Source organism: Malurus melanocephalus, unplaced genomic scaffold (assembly GCF_030028575.1).
Source record: "Malurus melanocephalus ecotype Western Australia unplaced genomic scaffold, MMel_1.1 scaffold_628, whole genome shotgun sequence".
NCBI classification, from domain to species: Eukaryota; Metazoa; Chordata; class Aves; order Passeriformes; family Maluridae; genus Malurus; species Malurus melanocephalus.
The window spans coordinates 50,814-68,043 of record NW_026623860.1 but is presented as its reverse complement, the minus strand read 5'-3'; the positions used below and the strand labels follow the sequence as shown (position 1 = coordinate 68,043).

General features: G+C 37.2%; 1 protein-coding gene across 4 annotated transcripts in view; it reads right to left on the bottom strand.

Moving 5' to 3' along the window:
- Positions 1 to 17,230, bottom strand: part of LOC130583799 (inositol polyphosphate 4-phosphatase type II-like) — a 111,596-nt gene that overhangs the window by 65,892 nt on the left and 28,474 nt on the right. For all 4 annotated transcript variants that reach the window (XM_057383382.1, XM_057383381.1, XM_057383380.1 and 1 more), the window contains 3 exons: positions 16,961 to 17,091; positions 11,573 to 11,677; positions 7,849 to 7,957 (listed from right to left, as the gene is read on the bottom strand). In XM_057383382.1, the coding sequence (XP_057239365.1) occupies positions 7,849 to 7,957; positions 11,573 to 11,677; positions 16,961 to 17,091 (345 nt within the window). The remainder of the gene's footprint in view (positions 1 to 7,848; positions 7,958 to 11,572; positions 11,678 to 16,960; positions 17,092 to 17,230) is intronic.

The following is a 17,230-nucleotide window of genomic DNA, read 5'->3' as shown; positions in this document are numbered from 1 at the left end:
GGTAAAAACAAACCCTTGTTTGAACAGTGGCATACAACAGCCTGACCACCACCACAAGCTCCAAGTAGTACTGTTCAGCCTAAAAGTTCTTATGAGTGACTGATCTGAACATAAAACCCCCATATTTTTATGTGTTTCTTTTAAAAACTGAGTTCTGGAGACAGAAAAGTTTTGAGCACATTGGGTAATAATACCAAAGAGCATAACATTCCTTATTTTTCCAGCTGAACTCCCCAACAGATTATTAATCACCTCACTAAGTCTTTCAAAATGGGCCATTAATGTTTAATTGATCAGTGGCCCACACAGTGTTTTGATTAGYCTCAGACATCCAGGAAGTAATGAAAACCAGAATAATCTCCAATAATGAACAGGTGCCTGATTTGCAAGAAGAGACACAGAATTGGGGTGTGGGAGTTAATTCCCTCAAAACCATAACAATGCATATGGAAAACTTCTACTTTCCTTTCAACTGTTCACAAGGTGCTCCAGTTCTTTTGCAAGACTTCTTTTCCTATTCCTCTTTTCCCCTGCTGCCAATACTATGAATTACGCAATATCTTCTAATACCATTATTCCCAAATTCCATTTCAGACAGCACGCACACAGCTGGCTCCTGGCTATAGTGTGCAGCTCCCCACCCAAACCTCCCATACATACCCTTCCCTTTGTAAAGTTCAGTCTTTCAGAGAAATTCATCATAATCTTTGTCAGCTTCAAATTAACACAGAAAAAAATATAACCAAGCACATTCTCGGAGCACATCCCCAATGTCAGTGGAATGCACATGCTACTCCTTGTTGCTTGATTGTCTCTCCTTTCTCTCCTCTTGTGTCTTTTCATCATAAAAAAGTCCCTTCAACCCTTTCACCACTGATTTCTTTCTTAGTTTTGCACGCCAAGACCTGAATTTTGACACTTGTTTGATCCTCTAAACTTCATGCATTGCTTTTCATTTCAGTCTTTTTCCAGACCTCTTCATTCCCCCACTTCCCCTTTGTGTCTTCTACTGTGTTCCTTCCAGTCCCGTCTCCTTMATTTTGCACAAATTAGAAATCAAATCCTGATGGGTCCCTTCCAATTCAGCATTTTTTCTATGATTCTGTGATTTTGGCAAATAGGGATAGCTTCAAGCARTCTTCAAATTAAGACTCTTGTTTAKATATTTTGTGGAGTTTCAGTTCCCAAATTTCCCAATACTCCATTGTATTTTGCTGCCTTTCGCTGATGTCATCATTTGTAGATACAATTCTTTGAGGAGGCAGTTGGGATGAACAGCACCTGARTGAGCAAAGCTCAGCCATGCTACCAGTCACATCTAAATTGCTCACTGTGCATCTCCWACTCACAGTCCACTACGTGAGCTACTCATGTCTAGTAGAGGTTGTAACTCTGAATATTTTGGCAACATGAATCATACAAACTGTGTCTCCTAATGAACTGGAAAAAAACCCAAAACCCTGTCCCTCTAAGAAAACTGCCACATTTCCACCTTTGAGATGGCCACACTCAGTGAGATAAATTTGTAAAATCAGACACACCTCTACMTTCACTGCAACACTTGAGCTATCAGGCTCAGTAGAAAAGACAGGGACAAAGAGTAATAGTCTGAGTTAATTGCAGTGAAGACATAGTCCTAAAAAGTCTTGATACTTCCCTAATTCCCCTTCAGGCTTCTCCCTCCCTTTATCAAACAGCCTTTTTGTGCAGGCTGAATCTGGCTAATGCTGTTATCAAGCTCACCATGCACATGCACATACTCCTTTCTGGGATTTCCCTCAGCCTTTAAATTCCAGATAGTTTTCACTGATCTCCCAGAGCTCTAAGCTTCATTGAATATTGCAGCAGAAAAACTACTGACACCACTGTAAGAAAGAGGGAAGAGTGACACTAAAGATGTGGGCAGTTCTCATTGCAATAAAGTAAATTGTAACTTTTAAGTAAAGGAATTAGTGAAGAGAGAATGACTCTTTCTTCAGAATGAAGTGTATTATCAGACCCCATTATTTGGCTCATTTTAACTTTTTCTGAATGCCAGAAAGCATGAGACAACTTCAAATATTTAGTTTCYYTCCTAATTTGAGGGCAACCTCCTMYGCCCTAGGAAARAATATAATTAATTTTCAGAAACAAYGTRTTTGGGAGTATTTGGAGTTTCTAACTTGTGTCTCCACTGTTACATCTGTGGCTAGCTGAAGTTTTCTGTGGCCTAACCCTTCATGAAAAGACATTAGTACTTACAAGGCAGTGAAGTTTTCTCAACTACAGCTGCTTTTAGAGCTTGCTGCTGCATATGGCTATGGTAATTAGTTAGAAGCAGCTCCCAAGAGAACTTATGGAGAAARTTTTCACAGATGTCCTAAGGCACAAGCTGTGTGAAACCTTTGCATCAGGGTAAGGRCCACATGGGTAGGTCCAGTGCAGGATATCAGCAGCATTATGAAACCTACCTTTGATATGCAAATTCTGACTCATGTACCTTTTGAAAAATTGTAATAATATCCTCTGGGTTAAGTTTCAAAGCTCTCACTAAGCATATAAAACCACACTTGATCATTTCCATATATTGTCATCATCATTAGCTAAGAACAYGACTGTCAGCGGTCATTTCAGTTTCAAATTTGCTTTAAGGATGTTCTCATGTAATTTGAATAAATATTAAATTGGCTACATTTTAATTCTAGATTAACAAAATTTTTGCCTGAGAATAAATACTGCAATATGTGGAATGTGTAATTTGTAATGACCCTTGGAGTTACTCCGCTCCCKCTGTTAGCTGCGTAATTTGTGTGACTGAGTTAAATTGTCACCATCTGGGACTGGCTTGAAATCTTCCAACAATAAATATTTGACCTCYCATTTTTCATGGCCAAATCCACAGACATTAGCATCAAGAATACAGTGAAAGCATAGACAGCAAGTGCATCTCCCCCTARATAACTTCAATTTTATGTTCATTACTGAAGATACCGATTCAGTGGCTTACTTATGGACCACATGTATTCTGTCTAAAGTAGGAATTTATCATCCAAAAAAAAATGCTACATTAAAAACTCTGGATAATTAACAGTCTCAGGAAAYAAAACTAAACCCGATGATCAGTGCTGAGGTTATGAAAATAGGCCTGAGAAAATCTACAAGTTTTAATAACTTTGGGTTTTTATTTCCTTAATATTCCCTTGACACCTCAGAAATTTCAACTCTGAATACTGAGGAAAATTAAATGATGGCATTAGCTCTGTCTATGATGTTCAAATGTCCACAAATCCTTATTTTGAGGCAATGGCTAAGGCTGTATGCACAGAGCTTKTCCTGCTGCTCTTCTATTTTCTCTTCATTCCCATGAAGTCCAATCTCACACACACACATGTATACATGCAAAAAAATAGGGGAAGTGAGCCAAGAATAACATCTTTGTGAAAAGTGTTATGCATGGCAGGCTGTGTTTCCCTCTGAGAATGAAGGTAACAATTAGATCAAACACACATCTTTATTATTTCAATGTCTCTGGGATTTTCTGTGAAATGGTATCATTTCAGGTCCCTCAGAGGATGGGAATGGGTTGAAGGCTATAAAATCCAGGCAATAGGAASCCAAAATATTGCAGCTTTAATAAAACCTCTGGTCACCAAACAGGTTGCTAGTGAAGGAGCACCCCATATATCTTGACCCAAAATCGAGGCCTCAAACAGAAATAGTCCTTTTACAMTGTTCAAAGGCAAATTAAATTATTATAACTTTTGGGGGGAAAAATCAATAGAAAATCCTTTTAGTACTGCTCAGTTTCAAGCTCTTGTAAATTTAAAACAGAATCATTTTCAAACAGCTTGCTAGAAATTATGAATAAAACCATAGTGAATCACAGCACCTAATGCAACTTACAGGACATCTTTTGCTTGATGGTTAGAACTGGGACATTAAAAATCTTGCAATCATAGGTTTGTGTGTTTTGGTTAAAACAGGGATGATTAAATTAGATTTTAAATAAGAAAAGAAGTCCTTTGTGTATCTTTAAAGAGATTTATGAACATTGCAAGCAGTGAGGCATTATATGGRTATAACTTAAAGAATGTCTGATTTAAATGTTTCTGCATAACTGAGTTCTAAAAACAATAATTTGCTGTGCCATCTAGACTGATGAGAAGACAAGTCCTTCCATTTTCTGGAAGGAGAAATAATCTATATCATCAGGCAAAAAAAAAAAGACTGTATCTGAACAACTGATTGACTTTCTCTTTTACAYAGAAATAAGAAAGGAAAARATAAAAAAGAACAAACCAGTACAGCATAAAGAAACATATTATAAAATAAATKTATATCATATACAGGTAATTAACATTCTGGGATGTATTACCATACCTTAATATTTCACTTATTTTAATATAAATGCTAACATGCTTAAACAATTTTTCTGGAAAAATCAATTGCTCTTATGAAGTTCACGACTTGCTACTAAAGGGACAGACATACCAGAGTCATGGCTCACAGACATAACTGATGTTTGCAGTGGAAGGGCCTTTTGGCTTCCTTTTTGTTACTGAAAAAGAACTGTATGTGATTGGATTGTAAAGCAATGGAATGGGTTTCAGATCACATACCAAAAAGTATTATATTTTTCACCTGAAAGAAAATATTTTTTTACTCTACTTTCAGATCATATTTTTAGAAATCTGCCTTTTTTTAATTATTTGTTTTAATATGGCTTTCCTGGTGGTAACAAAGGAATTTAAAAAATGTTGCATTTTTTATAAATTTAATTTTATAGTGTTTTCCTTTTGTCTGCACAAAGACTCATATTCTGTTTAATAGAAAACATGCCAGAACTATCTTCATACACATTTTCCACATTCTTCTGTTTGACAAACTTTCACAAAACATATGTCTCAGTCTTGTTTTGGTTTGGCAACTGCAAATGCTACCAGATAACAGTTCCTCTTGCCTGTTGATTCCACAAGTCTAAGACCAAGCAAGAAATACTTTGTGATATGCTGACACTGCTGAATRTTTTGAAAAACTGTTCTAATAACCAGAGTGAAGGTCAAAGACATGCAAGGCATTTTGTCACATCTTGAAAGCTAYCAGGATTGGCTTGAGAACTAATCTCTTCTCACATCTTGCTCTAGGTCTTCAGTTCTGTTAGCCTGGAGGAAACGGCAGCTGAATCTGCACTTTTTTTCTGTTCGTTCTATATTCTGAYTGATATCTCAAGGTGTCACTTCTTCCTTCAACCAAATCTTCAGAAAAGCTGCCCCCATCGTAAAAATGAGAAAATTTAAATTGCAAAAGCTGCCCCTGGGAATGCTGTGTGTCCTCAAAGCATCCTCAGGCAGCTAAACAAACAGGTGCATGCAAAAAAATTGCTGTTGTCGTTGCAGTGAAATAAATTTCTCTGTGATAAAATTGAGAATGGTCCTTTCATGTATTCATTTAAAGCAGACCCCCCTCCTGAATATTCAATAAGTGAATGGCATTGAGAGCTTGCCTGCTTCTGTCTTCCAACTCACTCAAGTTCTTGTATTTGAAGTTGAAAAACCAAAACATGGAGTTTTCTCTGAGCAACCCTCAGAGAGGGCAGAAAAGATGAATTTTGGAGGCTTCCTCCTTCCTGCTTTGTGGGAATTCATACACTAAGTGTCCTTTTCCTCAGGTCTGGGAGGCGATCAGCTGAAAATCGCAGTGCACTGTTTTCAGTGCTCAAACTTGAGTTTGCTAGCCTGTCTCAGGCTCTTTTTTTAAGGAAGATTCTGGCAGGATTCCAACATAGCAACCCCATAATATCATCCTGAAGACAGACTTTTGCATCTCCAGGAGAACCTGGAAACACAAAGGGAACTGTCAGAGTAAACTTCTTGTATCCTGTTCCTGAAAATCATCAAAACACAGGTTTTTCTGAGGGATGCAGGAGAATCTAAGCAGGAGGACGAATGTAAGGCGATGTGCAGGCTCTGGAAATTAGTCTGAAATGCCTCAATAGAACCTTCACAAAGCTGTCACCCATCATCTCCTCACCCCTGTTACCAGCAGCTAGGAAACAAGGATGTTGTCCAGCAATTCCCATGGGATACTGCAACATATGCTCTCCCAGGAAGAAGTTCTCTTCCAACAAGGCATTTTTCCTCCTTTTCCTTGGTGAACAGAAATCACAGAGAATAATTTATCTCAAACTCTCCTGCATTTTGGGAAATCACACTCTGCCAGCATGGATGTGCTGCAGGACCAAGGCAGAGAGAAATGGTTCGTTTTCTGAAAGCAGAGCACTGCGAGAACTGGAACTGTGATGTTCTTTATATCATACGGATTTATATTATAACAATTAAATGATTTATATATTATTACTTCAGTAATAAATTATTATAATATAAAACCACTAACCACTATTGCAACTACATTAATCAAATAGTAAAGGAGCAGATACTTTAGGAAGTGTCCTTAGACATTTTCTTCAGCAGCAAACATTTACTTCACAGGCTCCATATGATRGGGCTAAGGCTGCCCATACTGGTCTGCTGACAGCAGAATATTAACACAAAGTCATTGATGCGTCTTATGGGATCAATATGTACATCTTTCATTGGCAGGTTTCAATATTGGAACTGGTCAGGGAAATGAAAAGTTTTGGAAGATTTAACAGGGTTTGTTCATTGTGTAGTGCAAGCCCACCATAACACAGCTTTTAAAGCAAATACATCTGCTGAGTTTTGTTTGGTTTTAATATTGATGCCAACTCCCATTCAMCCTAGAAGTCAACAGCGGATTTAAATAATTTTCCTTTTATTCTTTACGATATTGTATCTGTGAAACCTTCTTGAGCATTGAATATAATGGAATTAATTTTTTGTGGAACATCATCATAATTTAGGGTACTTCCTTCTTGCATTCTCTTTGGAATGCTRTGACAATGGGGTTGGCACCATTAGYTGAAKMATTGAGCAGTCACAACCAAGGGTGCTGCCAGTGACAGCTGTGCCTGCTTGAAAATCTTCACAGCCACAGCATCAAACATAAATACAGCAAATTCTTAGTTAGCAAAAAAAGTAACTAACGCTTTTGTACATGTTCATCTGTTAGCAAAACATTTGAGTACAACAATAAACTGAAACCTCTAGTTTTAATCAGTCTTATTTTGGCTTTCTGAAGAATAAGAGTAGTTTCTTGTCTCACAGTTGTATTAATTTTTTTTTTCTTAGCATTCACCTAGGGCTGTTARAAATAAAGTTTATACCTTAAGGTTCTGTTTCTGAGTTGGAAAAATGTCTACAGCTACATTCCTCTTAGCACAACAATTACCAAAGTGATACCTCATTCTGAACATCAGGTTTTCAAGCACTGATACACCTCAAGCTTCCTGAAATATGGAGCAAAAAATTCACAACTTTGAATCATTAAGGTYGGAAAAGACCTCCAAGAATATAGAGGCCAACCTTTGACTTGAACAACCACCACCTCAACTAAACCATAGCACTGAGTGGCAAATCCTGTAGTTTCTCAAACATTTCATGGATGGTGACTCCACCACTTCCCTGGGAAGCCCATTCCAATGCATAACAACCCTTTCCGTGAAGAAATCCCTCCTGATGTACAACCTGAACGTCCCCTGGCACAGCTTGAGGCCATTTCCTGACTTTATTCAAAACTGGTCTTAACACTAGAAGTAGACTGTGCTTCAATTTTGTAGTTCAGCAAAGCAGGGAAGATAAAGGAAATATTTTATAAATGCAATGTCCAATTCTACTGGATTTTAATCTTCCATGCATTCAGCAGGATAAACTGTTTTGTTACTCAGTGAGCTCACAGCATTTTAATGCCAACTTTAATGGTGTTTTCCCAGCCACTTGAAAGAATACTTACTTTCGCCTTTCTGCCTCAAATTTACTCAGAAGTTTCCGGAGACCACCATTCTTAAATCCTTGGAAATGCGCTGCYGGGGCTCCCACGGTGATGACATCATACAGGGCATCTGCAATGGGAACAAACACAGACATTTGGATGCTCCTGTGCCCAAGTCATGGCAACAGTGATATTCACTCTACAAAAAGTAAGGACAAGTCTACATCAGTCCCAGGGAATAATTGATAATTCCTGTCCCAAGAAGAMCCAAGAGCTAATCAATCTTTCCAGGCAGCCACCTGCACACCTTAGAAAGTTCATCTGATTAATGGCTACATCTAAATTATGTGCCGCAGTGTAGAACAATATTCCAGCTCTGCAGTTTACAAAGCTGCCAAGTAAATTGGCCCTTTGTGTATTTCACWTTATTGCCCCTTTCATTATTTAACTTGTAGTCATGTTGAGATGCACAGATTCAAGCATTTTAGAGTCAAAAGAGACCATTATGATGGAAAATTCTGACTGAATAATAGAGGCTACAGAATTACAGCTAATGGTTCCTGCATCAAGCTTATGTCTCTTGGTTGAGTGAAGGCATCTTTTTATTTAGGCATCTAATCTTGATTTAAAGACTGCAAGTGACAATGAATTCACTGCATTCCCAGAGAAGTCAATCAGACTAGTAAAAATCTCTACTTCTTTTCTAGTTTGAATTTGCTTAGACATAATGCTGATGYGCTTTCCAATATAATGCTGTTTAATGCTAAATTGGAGAGCTCTGCTCTATGACATACATTAACTTTTTATGTGTTTATGAACAGCAAGTCAGTTGTTTTCAGCTGAGAAGTTACAAGAATAGGAAATAAATTATAGTACTGAAATTCTAGCTGAGACAACAGACTGTTGTCTCYTTCTCTGTGTACCTGATGTCTTATGACATAGGAGATGAACTTTTTGTGTGGATATGTGCCTACAGAACTGGAGATGAAACATAATTTTCAAAACAGCATGTGAYTGATTGTCAGTGAAGAGATGAAGATTTAATTATAAACCAAAACACAGTAATTATTTCTTCAAAATTTAAGTTTACATTTACACTAAGCAGCACCYGTTCTTTACCCAAACTTACTGGAGGTATAAAAATACAATCCAGAATGCCTCATTCTTAAAATGTATTTCTAAAGGAAACATTACATGTTTTTTTTTGTGAATTGCTTTATTCATCAAGGAAGTTTCCCATGTAAATTAAAATCTAGGCCTCTCCTAAAATAGACCTTTTCTTGCATTCTGATGATAAATATCCCCAGAAGCAAGAACACTGTACAAATGATTCACAGTTAATGAACTATGCTTTACTTCCCGAGCTGAATCTCAGAACATATTTGCTCAAATTGATTTGAGCTCTAATGAGTTGGTGACTCTTCAATTTCCACTTAAAAGGAGGAGTGACATAATTTCATTAGCCTAAGGTGAGCTTCAAGATTCTTAAATAGCCCATTCTTTTAGGTCTTAATAGAGATTTATCCATAATACATATTCTTCRGCTATTAGAGCTCCATTGGTACTTGACAATAAGGAGTTCCACTGTTTAAAACAGCAGTGGCTTGAAATCAAGAAAAGAGATGAACTTGTCAGGGTTCTGAATATGTTTAGAGATGACTTGTGAAACGACAGGAAAACATTTAAAAGATTAAACCCTGTCTATTTAAAACAAGCACATATTGTATAAACAAGGACGAAAGCAAAGCTATGTAAATATGTAAATTTAAGCCMTGTAGTATGAAGAACAGAGAATAATTTGGCATTTATCAAAGRGATAGGGGATGCAGTTGACCCATAGGGAAAGAGTATTTTTCTCAAAGCTGGTCCTGCTGGAACTTTAAGCACACGGGTACTTTCTCTGCCATGTCAGCACCCAATAACAACCCAAATCAAATGGCTCATTAGCTTGTTTAAATGCCACCTCTGTGAATTYTTATTCTCCCCCTTCCCCTGTCGTTCTCCTGGATACATTCCAGGTATCCTTTGATATACACTAARCAAAGCATGAGCTGAGAAAGACCAACTTGATATCAAAGTGCTGCATTCTCCAGATTAATTAGCAATTGCTAGAAACTCTTCAGACTGTCTATAYCTAATACAAAACACAGTGAACATTGGTTAAATAAGAGGCAGAGTTTTATAATTTAAAGTTCCAAATTTAGAAGGCAACTAGGACAATTCTAACATTTATCTCTTTCTGTACCCTTTTTGATTATGGATTAACCATGTGCCTCAAGCAAAACGGTTTTGGAGGAGAAAGGAGAAAATTSACAAAGAAACCAAAACAAAACTCAAGTACTGTAAAAGTTGTGGGTGTTTAAGTAAGTGACATAGTTCATTCCACTTGTGTTTTTATTTAACAAATAGGTATACAGTGTCCTGTTCACAAAGAGGTCTTCTTGAAATAACATAGTATTAAGCTTCTGGCCACCATCACAAAATAAAAGTGGTTTTGAGTTAATTTATTAACTTCAAAACATTCAATTAAAATTTGTGCTGTCACATTAGGTCACTATAAATCCTCATCTTGTTCAAATGTTTGAAGGCACTGTTGTTTAGCAAAAGAAGTAAGAAAACATTGAATCAATGCAGTAGCTGGCAGTTAATTGGAAGTCCCTGTGTTCCAGCTTGGAAGTGGATTAACATCAGCCTCACACAATATAAAACTCCTATAACCACTGTTTGTTTACAATCCTAGATGCAAAATGTATTAATAAGGAAAAACATTACAGAGGGTAATTTCCATGTCTGYAGTGACAGCAAATTTAACAGATCTCAATTTAACAACAAATTATTCACTGTGCTATGATTTGGTACGTATCAATATAATCTTTGACCTGTAAAGGGTGCTGCTAAAATCATATGCAAGCAGCAGCAACAGAATTCTGTATTAAAAAGAGCTACAGATGATGCTACAGAAAGTTACCCCCCTTTCCAGGAGATTTTGGAAGTTTGCAGTACTTTCAGCATAATCAGTGAGGTATTTTCCCTTAGCACTAAGCAGATGCTCACATGGGGTAGTTGGGTGTGATGGGGCAGCGCTGCATGAGCTGATTTAGGAACAAACAGCACTGGGTTTACTACAACTTCCTAAGAAATGGGAGATGTTGAGTACAGCAGTAACRCTGCCCTTAATGGAACCATGTACTCGTATCAGATGGGCTGTGAGCTCATCCCTGGAGGAACAGCATTGTATTGTGCTCTATCACTGTCTCTGCTGGCAAACTGGGGAGGGAAAAGGAAAGCCCCCTTAAAACAAGAGCGTGAAGTCTGGCTTTTCCAGCCCAATGATATTACAATGAAAAATTAAGTGGGTGCCTGTGAAGGACATGAATCTTAGTGAGCATTGTGCAGAGTGTCACTATGAATCATGGCAGTATTAGTTCTGCACTGCTACAACAGAATATTTTTAACCATGCATAGGTTACCAATACATTTCAGTGAACATCTATTCTGCATTTCCTTATTTGCTTGAAGTGTCATAGGAACAAAATTATTATTTTGGATTTATTTTTAGAAGGGAACTTAGAAGAAATTTAGTTAACCACCCTTTACTTTTCCAAGATCTGCAGTGTCTCAGCTTGTGGCATCAGAAGATGAGGCAGAGAAATCCCTTGCACAGCTTTAACTTTGGACCTGATTTCAAATTTCTGTATTACTGTATTTCAAAGCATATTTTGTCATACTTCGGGAATTTCTTTACCTTTCAATCGAGGACTATGCACGTGCATTCTTTGCAGATGAAGATTTATTGGGATGAATTCTAGTGTTTTTTCTCCTTTGCTACAGCTTGACTTGAAGGAAGAACCTGAAAAACAAAAATTTAAAGAATCATTCTCTTCAGTACCCAGATGTTTTTGCCTTCCTTTTCATGTCAGGACAACACTTGCATGTTAGGAATCTTCTTTAATTTATTTTTAATGTGTAATTGTACATGAGCAGATGAATGGTTCACTAACTGAGTCTCAGCATGTATCCATACTGGAAGCAACAAACCAGTTCTAATTCACAGAACCATCCAATTTTTTTATTCTAGGGGATAGATACTTTTCCCTGCTGTCTGAAATCAGTCTGCAGTCTGCTGGGAGCAATGCAGTAGTTAATGTGCACTATTTTTATTCTGTGCTGAAGCCACAAGGGTGCAGAGCTATAATGGCACTGCATTTTTGCCAAGTGACATGTTTTTCTTCAAAGAAAAGTATTATATTGAGTACACCACGTATTCTTCTTAGAAAGCTCAAACAAAGAAACACAAACTGTTTTAAGGAAATTTGTAAATTAGTTCACAGGAGGCATGATGCCTTAGAAAAACAAAAAATAAAGAAGATGAATACGGCTGCATATTTCAAAAGTATGAGATTGTGAGTAACTTTATGGTGGTATAAAGAAATGTAATTGAAGTAYAATGTTATGAAAATATAATTTACCTGAAGATATTTGATACAGAATTGGTATAAAATAAAATGGTGCAGATTAGGAAAGAGAGGTGGTCTTGTCTTCTCASTCAGGCAGCCCAACATTTACTTAGGCCATTTTTCAGCACCTTATCACATTGCCAACTGTTAATCATCAGAACTAAAATTCTTCTCATTCAAATAGAATTTWAAAATAAATTTTGTYAAGGTTCAGCCTTTTCTTGAAACAAACACATGAAAAGATAAAGGAAATATTTTAAATAGTTTTTTACTTGCTCAGTCAAGACTTGCTATAGTTTATCTGCTGAAACTGCCATAGATTCCAACAGCACCAAGCCCTGAGCCTCCCAACACAAATACCCTGCCAGAGGTCACCAATGATGCTCCAACCAGCCAAGCCTGCTTAGGCTGCTCCCTAAGATYAGTAACTTAGAATAAAAGTTTAACATAGATAAAGAGCAAATGTAGGAAAAAAAACCAATTGACAGGAGTCAAAGTTTCAGGTTAGACAAGAAACCCGAGGATGCAGACTGAAATCAGAAGCTGCCGACAATGCAGTGGAAAACCTGCATCTGAAAAACACAGAAAGACAATTAGGGGAGTAGTGAAGGCAGCTCAAACTATYGGAAAAGAAATGAGAATAGTGCAGGGAAGAGATTGTGAGTAATTAGGAAAGAGAACAGAAAGGGAACAGATCATTTCTGAGAATTCAGCTGAGACCAAGTTCAAAGCTGAAGGAATGATAATTGGACCTGAAACACGGAAGTATTGGCTGAATAAGAGGAGCATRAGATGACAGCAGATTAAAAGGACAGGTAAAAGAAGAGTAGGAGGGAGAAAAGCCTGCTCTCAGGAGTACCCTTCTGCCCCAAGCAGGAGCACAACACATGCAGTATTGCTGGGTTGTGTTATTTCTTTTCTCAGGGAAGACCTGTGAAGCGAGTATCCCTTCCCATCCAGTGCCAGAAATAGATTGGGTAAGAACCACCCTGTTATCAATTACTCCATTTGCTCAGGTGTGAGATCCATGCAGTGGAATTAACATCTCCACCTGCATTTACCAACAGCACCGACATCATAAACTAACTTTCAGTGTTGTCTGTTTTTTAAGTAACTTGGTTTTATTAAAGAACTAAAAAAAAAATTATATTCCTTCAATTAAAACAGTTCTTGTTATCACTGTTGGAAGATCAAACTCTTCAGAGTYAGGAAATACAGAATATAGATGCAACTTCCATCTGAAATCCACCTGAAGAGGAACTGTGAAATGGGCTTCAATAACATAGCACATACCAGCTCTTCCCAGTTCATTGAATGTTCAGTATTTTTGCTGCTCATTTTAGAAGCAGTGATTCAATATCTTGTTTCCAACTGTTCTTTCAGTATTTATTCAGGATTTAAACATGTTGCTCAAATCTCCCTCAAAGTCAAGGTTATTAATTTCCTCAAACCTGTCTGCTACATGCATATTAACAGCCTCTAAGGGCTTTACAAATTTTTATAGAATAATTTTAATTGGATGAGTAAAAAGGCTGTAATTTTACCCATCCTTCTCTCAGARAATAAGCATTTAAGAAACAGTGTTTCAATATAAGATATGGAGGAACCTGTCCTGCAGAACACTCATTCTAATGCAACACCCTATTCCACTTTGGAAACACAGCTCCCACTGTGCTGAATTGCACCCATGAGTACCAAGCACTTCTGCAAAACAGCTTGTGTTCCAGTGCCAGGCTTCCAAAAATATATATAATAATAAAACACACACTAACAGCTTCTCAAGACTGACTTGCCTAGTGCCACACAGGAGCTTTGTGACACAGGTAGTAGTGTCCAGTTCTTGAGAGCAATGTTCAATTGTATTAACCTGGACTGCGTTTTTTTCTCCTTCTGGGGTTGGATGAATCATAGATTTTTCAGTTTGGTGGCAGAAATTGAAATAAAAAAAATAGGGGGGGTAGGAGAAACAACTTCGGGATGATTTCAGGCCTCAAACAAACAATTTTCAAAGTTCTGCTCCCTCCCAGTATCGCCAAATCTGTTGTTTAGATTCACCTGAAATTATTGGGGTTTATGTTACCTAACTCTTAGAGCTTCCTGGTATATTTCCTTGCAAACAGAATATTTTGCAATCTCTGAAATTCACACATTATTCAGTATAAAAGTGTTTGCCAAAACAAATCAAATTTTAAATATTCTTACTTTTCTTTAACCTCCATTTTCGATAAATATGCTGCGGCACCAAAATTGCTGTCTAATACTGATGTGGTTTCCTGACGCTTCAACAGCAATCTCTCAATTTCAAAAAGAAATTAAGTGTTCTCCTAACAACAGCCTTCTCCACTAAATCCCACAAATAGCTGGGTTGAGTGTGAAGTGGGTGCCACTCAGCCCAGCAAGAGATTGTATTGGAGGAACATGGCAATATTTTGAAGAACTTTCATTTGCAGATGTTTTCTGCTCTTCTGAACACTTCAACCCAAACTCAGGCAATATGCTAAGATGAAGAGACCTGCACAGACTGAACTGAAAAGCAAAATGGTTTTTGGCATGTGTTGAAAAATGTTGACCTGAAAAGTCTGAATTAAAGTTGTCCTCACATCTCAAATCTTAGCAATTTCTGCCTCATAAGTACTCGAATTTGAAGTGTCTACAATGTGCTCTCAGCATAACTATTTGTGTAGCTACAGTATTAAATCAAACACGTGTCTGGCTTCGTTTTCTTATTACCGAATATAATCTTGGTTTTGGGTGTTATAAAGTGTCCTGCTTATAGAGAACAAATGAACAAATTAACACCTCCTTATTTYTCGTCTTTGCTAGAGTTGTTAGGTTGCTTTGTTTTCTGATAATTGCTCCTACTCTTTTATTTGTGCTGGTTCTGTCCTCCTGGATAATCTCATTTTCCCAGGTCCACTTCATTCCTCTAAAAACCCAATTTATACAGGCCCTTTTACATTATCAACCCTTTATAAAGTCACTTGGCACAATGCAGGTCTTGCAGGGTTTATGTTTAATAGATTATACCATCTATTTTTTTTTTTTTAATCTCAAAAGGTCCTTTCAATATTTTCCTGCAAGTTGTAATTATTACATTGATTCCTTCATTATCTGTGTTTATTGGCTTGCTGGTGGCACTTTATGGAGCGTTTTCAAGATGTAATTAGCCAAAGATTGAAAATACATATATATATATATATTATTTAAAACAGAACCACAGGAAGTGTCATACTGGGTTAGACAGTAGTCTGCCAAAATCAGAACTGGAATATTCTGATGATGATAAACAATCATAAATACAAGAAACCATGCTTTTGCAAACAAAAGTGAATTATTATACAACATTTAGTGCAACACATGAGGATTTTTTTCCCTCCCAATAGATATTTAAGCAGTTAATGAGCTGCTCTCAAAACCTTAGTTTCAGTTRGAAACTGCTTTTTCTTCATACACTAAAATAGGATTTCTCTTTTCCTGTGACCAAGAACTCTATCCCAGAGCAATCTGGAATGACAAATACCATGCTCAGTCCTATATTATAAGATAATAGCTATAGGACAAAATTACAGTTTTAATGCCTATTTTGGAAGAGAAAGATTTGTGTCTCACTTAATATAATGCAACAGATTCATTATAATAAAACCAAATGCATCCAATTACCTATAAGAACAAATTTTTCTATTATGTATTTTAGTTGTATAATGAACCTGATTKCTCCTTTTCTCAGTACACACACAAAGAAGTTTAGTTTGGAATATGCAGAAAGCCAGAAGTAATGAAGAAAATACTGTGAATACTTCATAAATATTTGCCAGGTATTTCTCAAGATGCTATCATCACTTCTACCTCTATTTTCACAAATATTCATAACCATAATGTATCTTTCYCTCTGAAATATTCCAGTGTTTATCTCTGACATGCACTCCTATGCCTACACACACAAAATTGTGGGAGCAAGGCCACAGTGGGAACATCTAATGGTGAAAATGTAGAGGAAAAACAGCATTTGCAAGCAATAAGCATTGGCWGTGTGGTCATTGAAAACGTGTCTGAGATGGTGGTTGTGAGGACTGGTGTKAGGAATCTGACACTGGCAAGAAAGCAACAACAGTGATAGGGCCTTTGTGGTAATCCAGAGCACACGTGTCCATTTTCTTATGGAACATCCCATAAACTGGGCAGGGAGAAAGGAAGGACAACAGGAAGAGGCAGAAAGGCCTGATGTAAACAGACAGAAAACTGTGCCTGATCAAAACACTGAGGGATTCAGGAAATTATTCTGGTAGCCTTGAATAACAAAAAAGAATTATGTAAGTTCCTTGAATGATTTGTGAACAATAAAAAAAAAATAAAAGAAAGAAATCATAAGAAGAATTGCTTTGTTCTGCAGACTTTTCTTGTTCTTTTTGTGAATAAGAAATTCTCCCATTCCTGGGAGTGTTCAAGGCCAGGCTGGATGGGGCTCTGAGCAACCTGGGATAGAGAAAGGTGTCCCTGGCAGGAGGGTTGGAACTTGATAATCTTTAAGGACCCTTCCAACCCAAATCATTCKATGATTCTAAGATTTTCATCTGGTTTATTCCTGCTGAATGTGCCAGTATTTAACAGATAACAATCTAGCAAATTCTTAACTGTCCCAGAAAAGAGGCTACTTCCATGMAATCCCAGATTCCTACCTGTGTGCTTCCCAAGCTCTGAGAGAGTGTCCTGGTACACACTCARCATCTGATCACAGTGAGCAATCACACTTTTGCGCATGTTGTCCCAGTGAGGAGCAAGTTCTCCCAGGTCTTTAAGTTCCTGATTCCTGTACCAAAAGGCAAAAAGAGAAGGCACTAATTAACTCATTAACCTATTAAAATTCATCCAAACTAATCTGTAACAAATTTGTTAGAAAACATCAGAAATATTTCCTAACTGAAATATCTTTTCAGAATGCTTGTGAA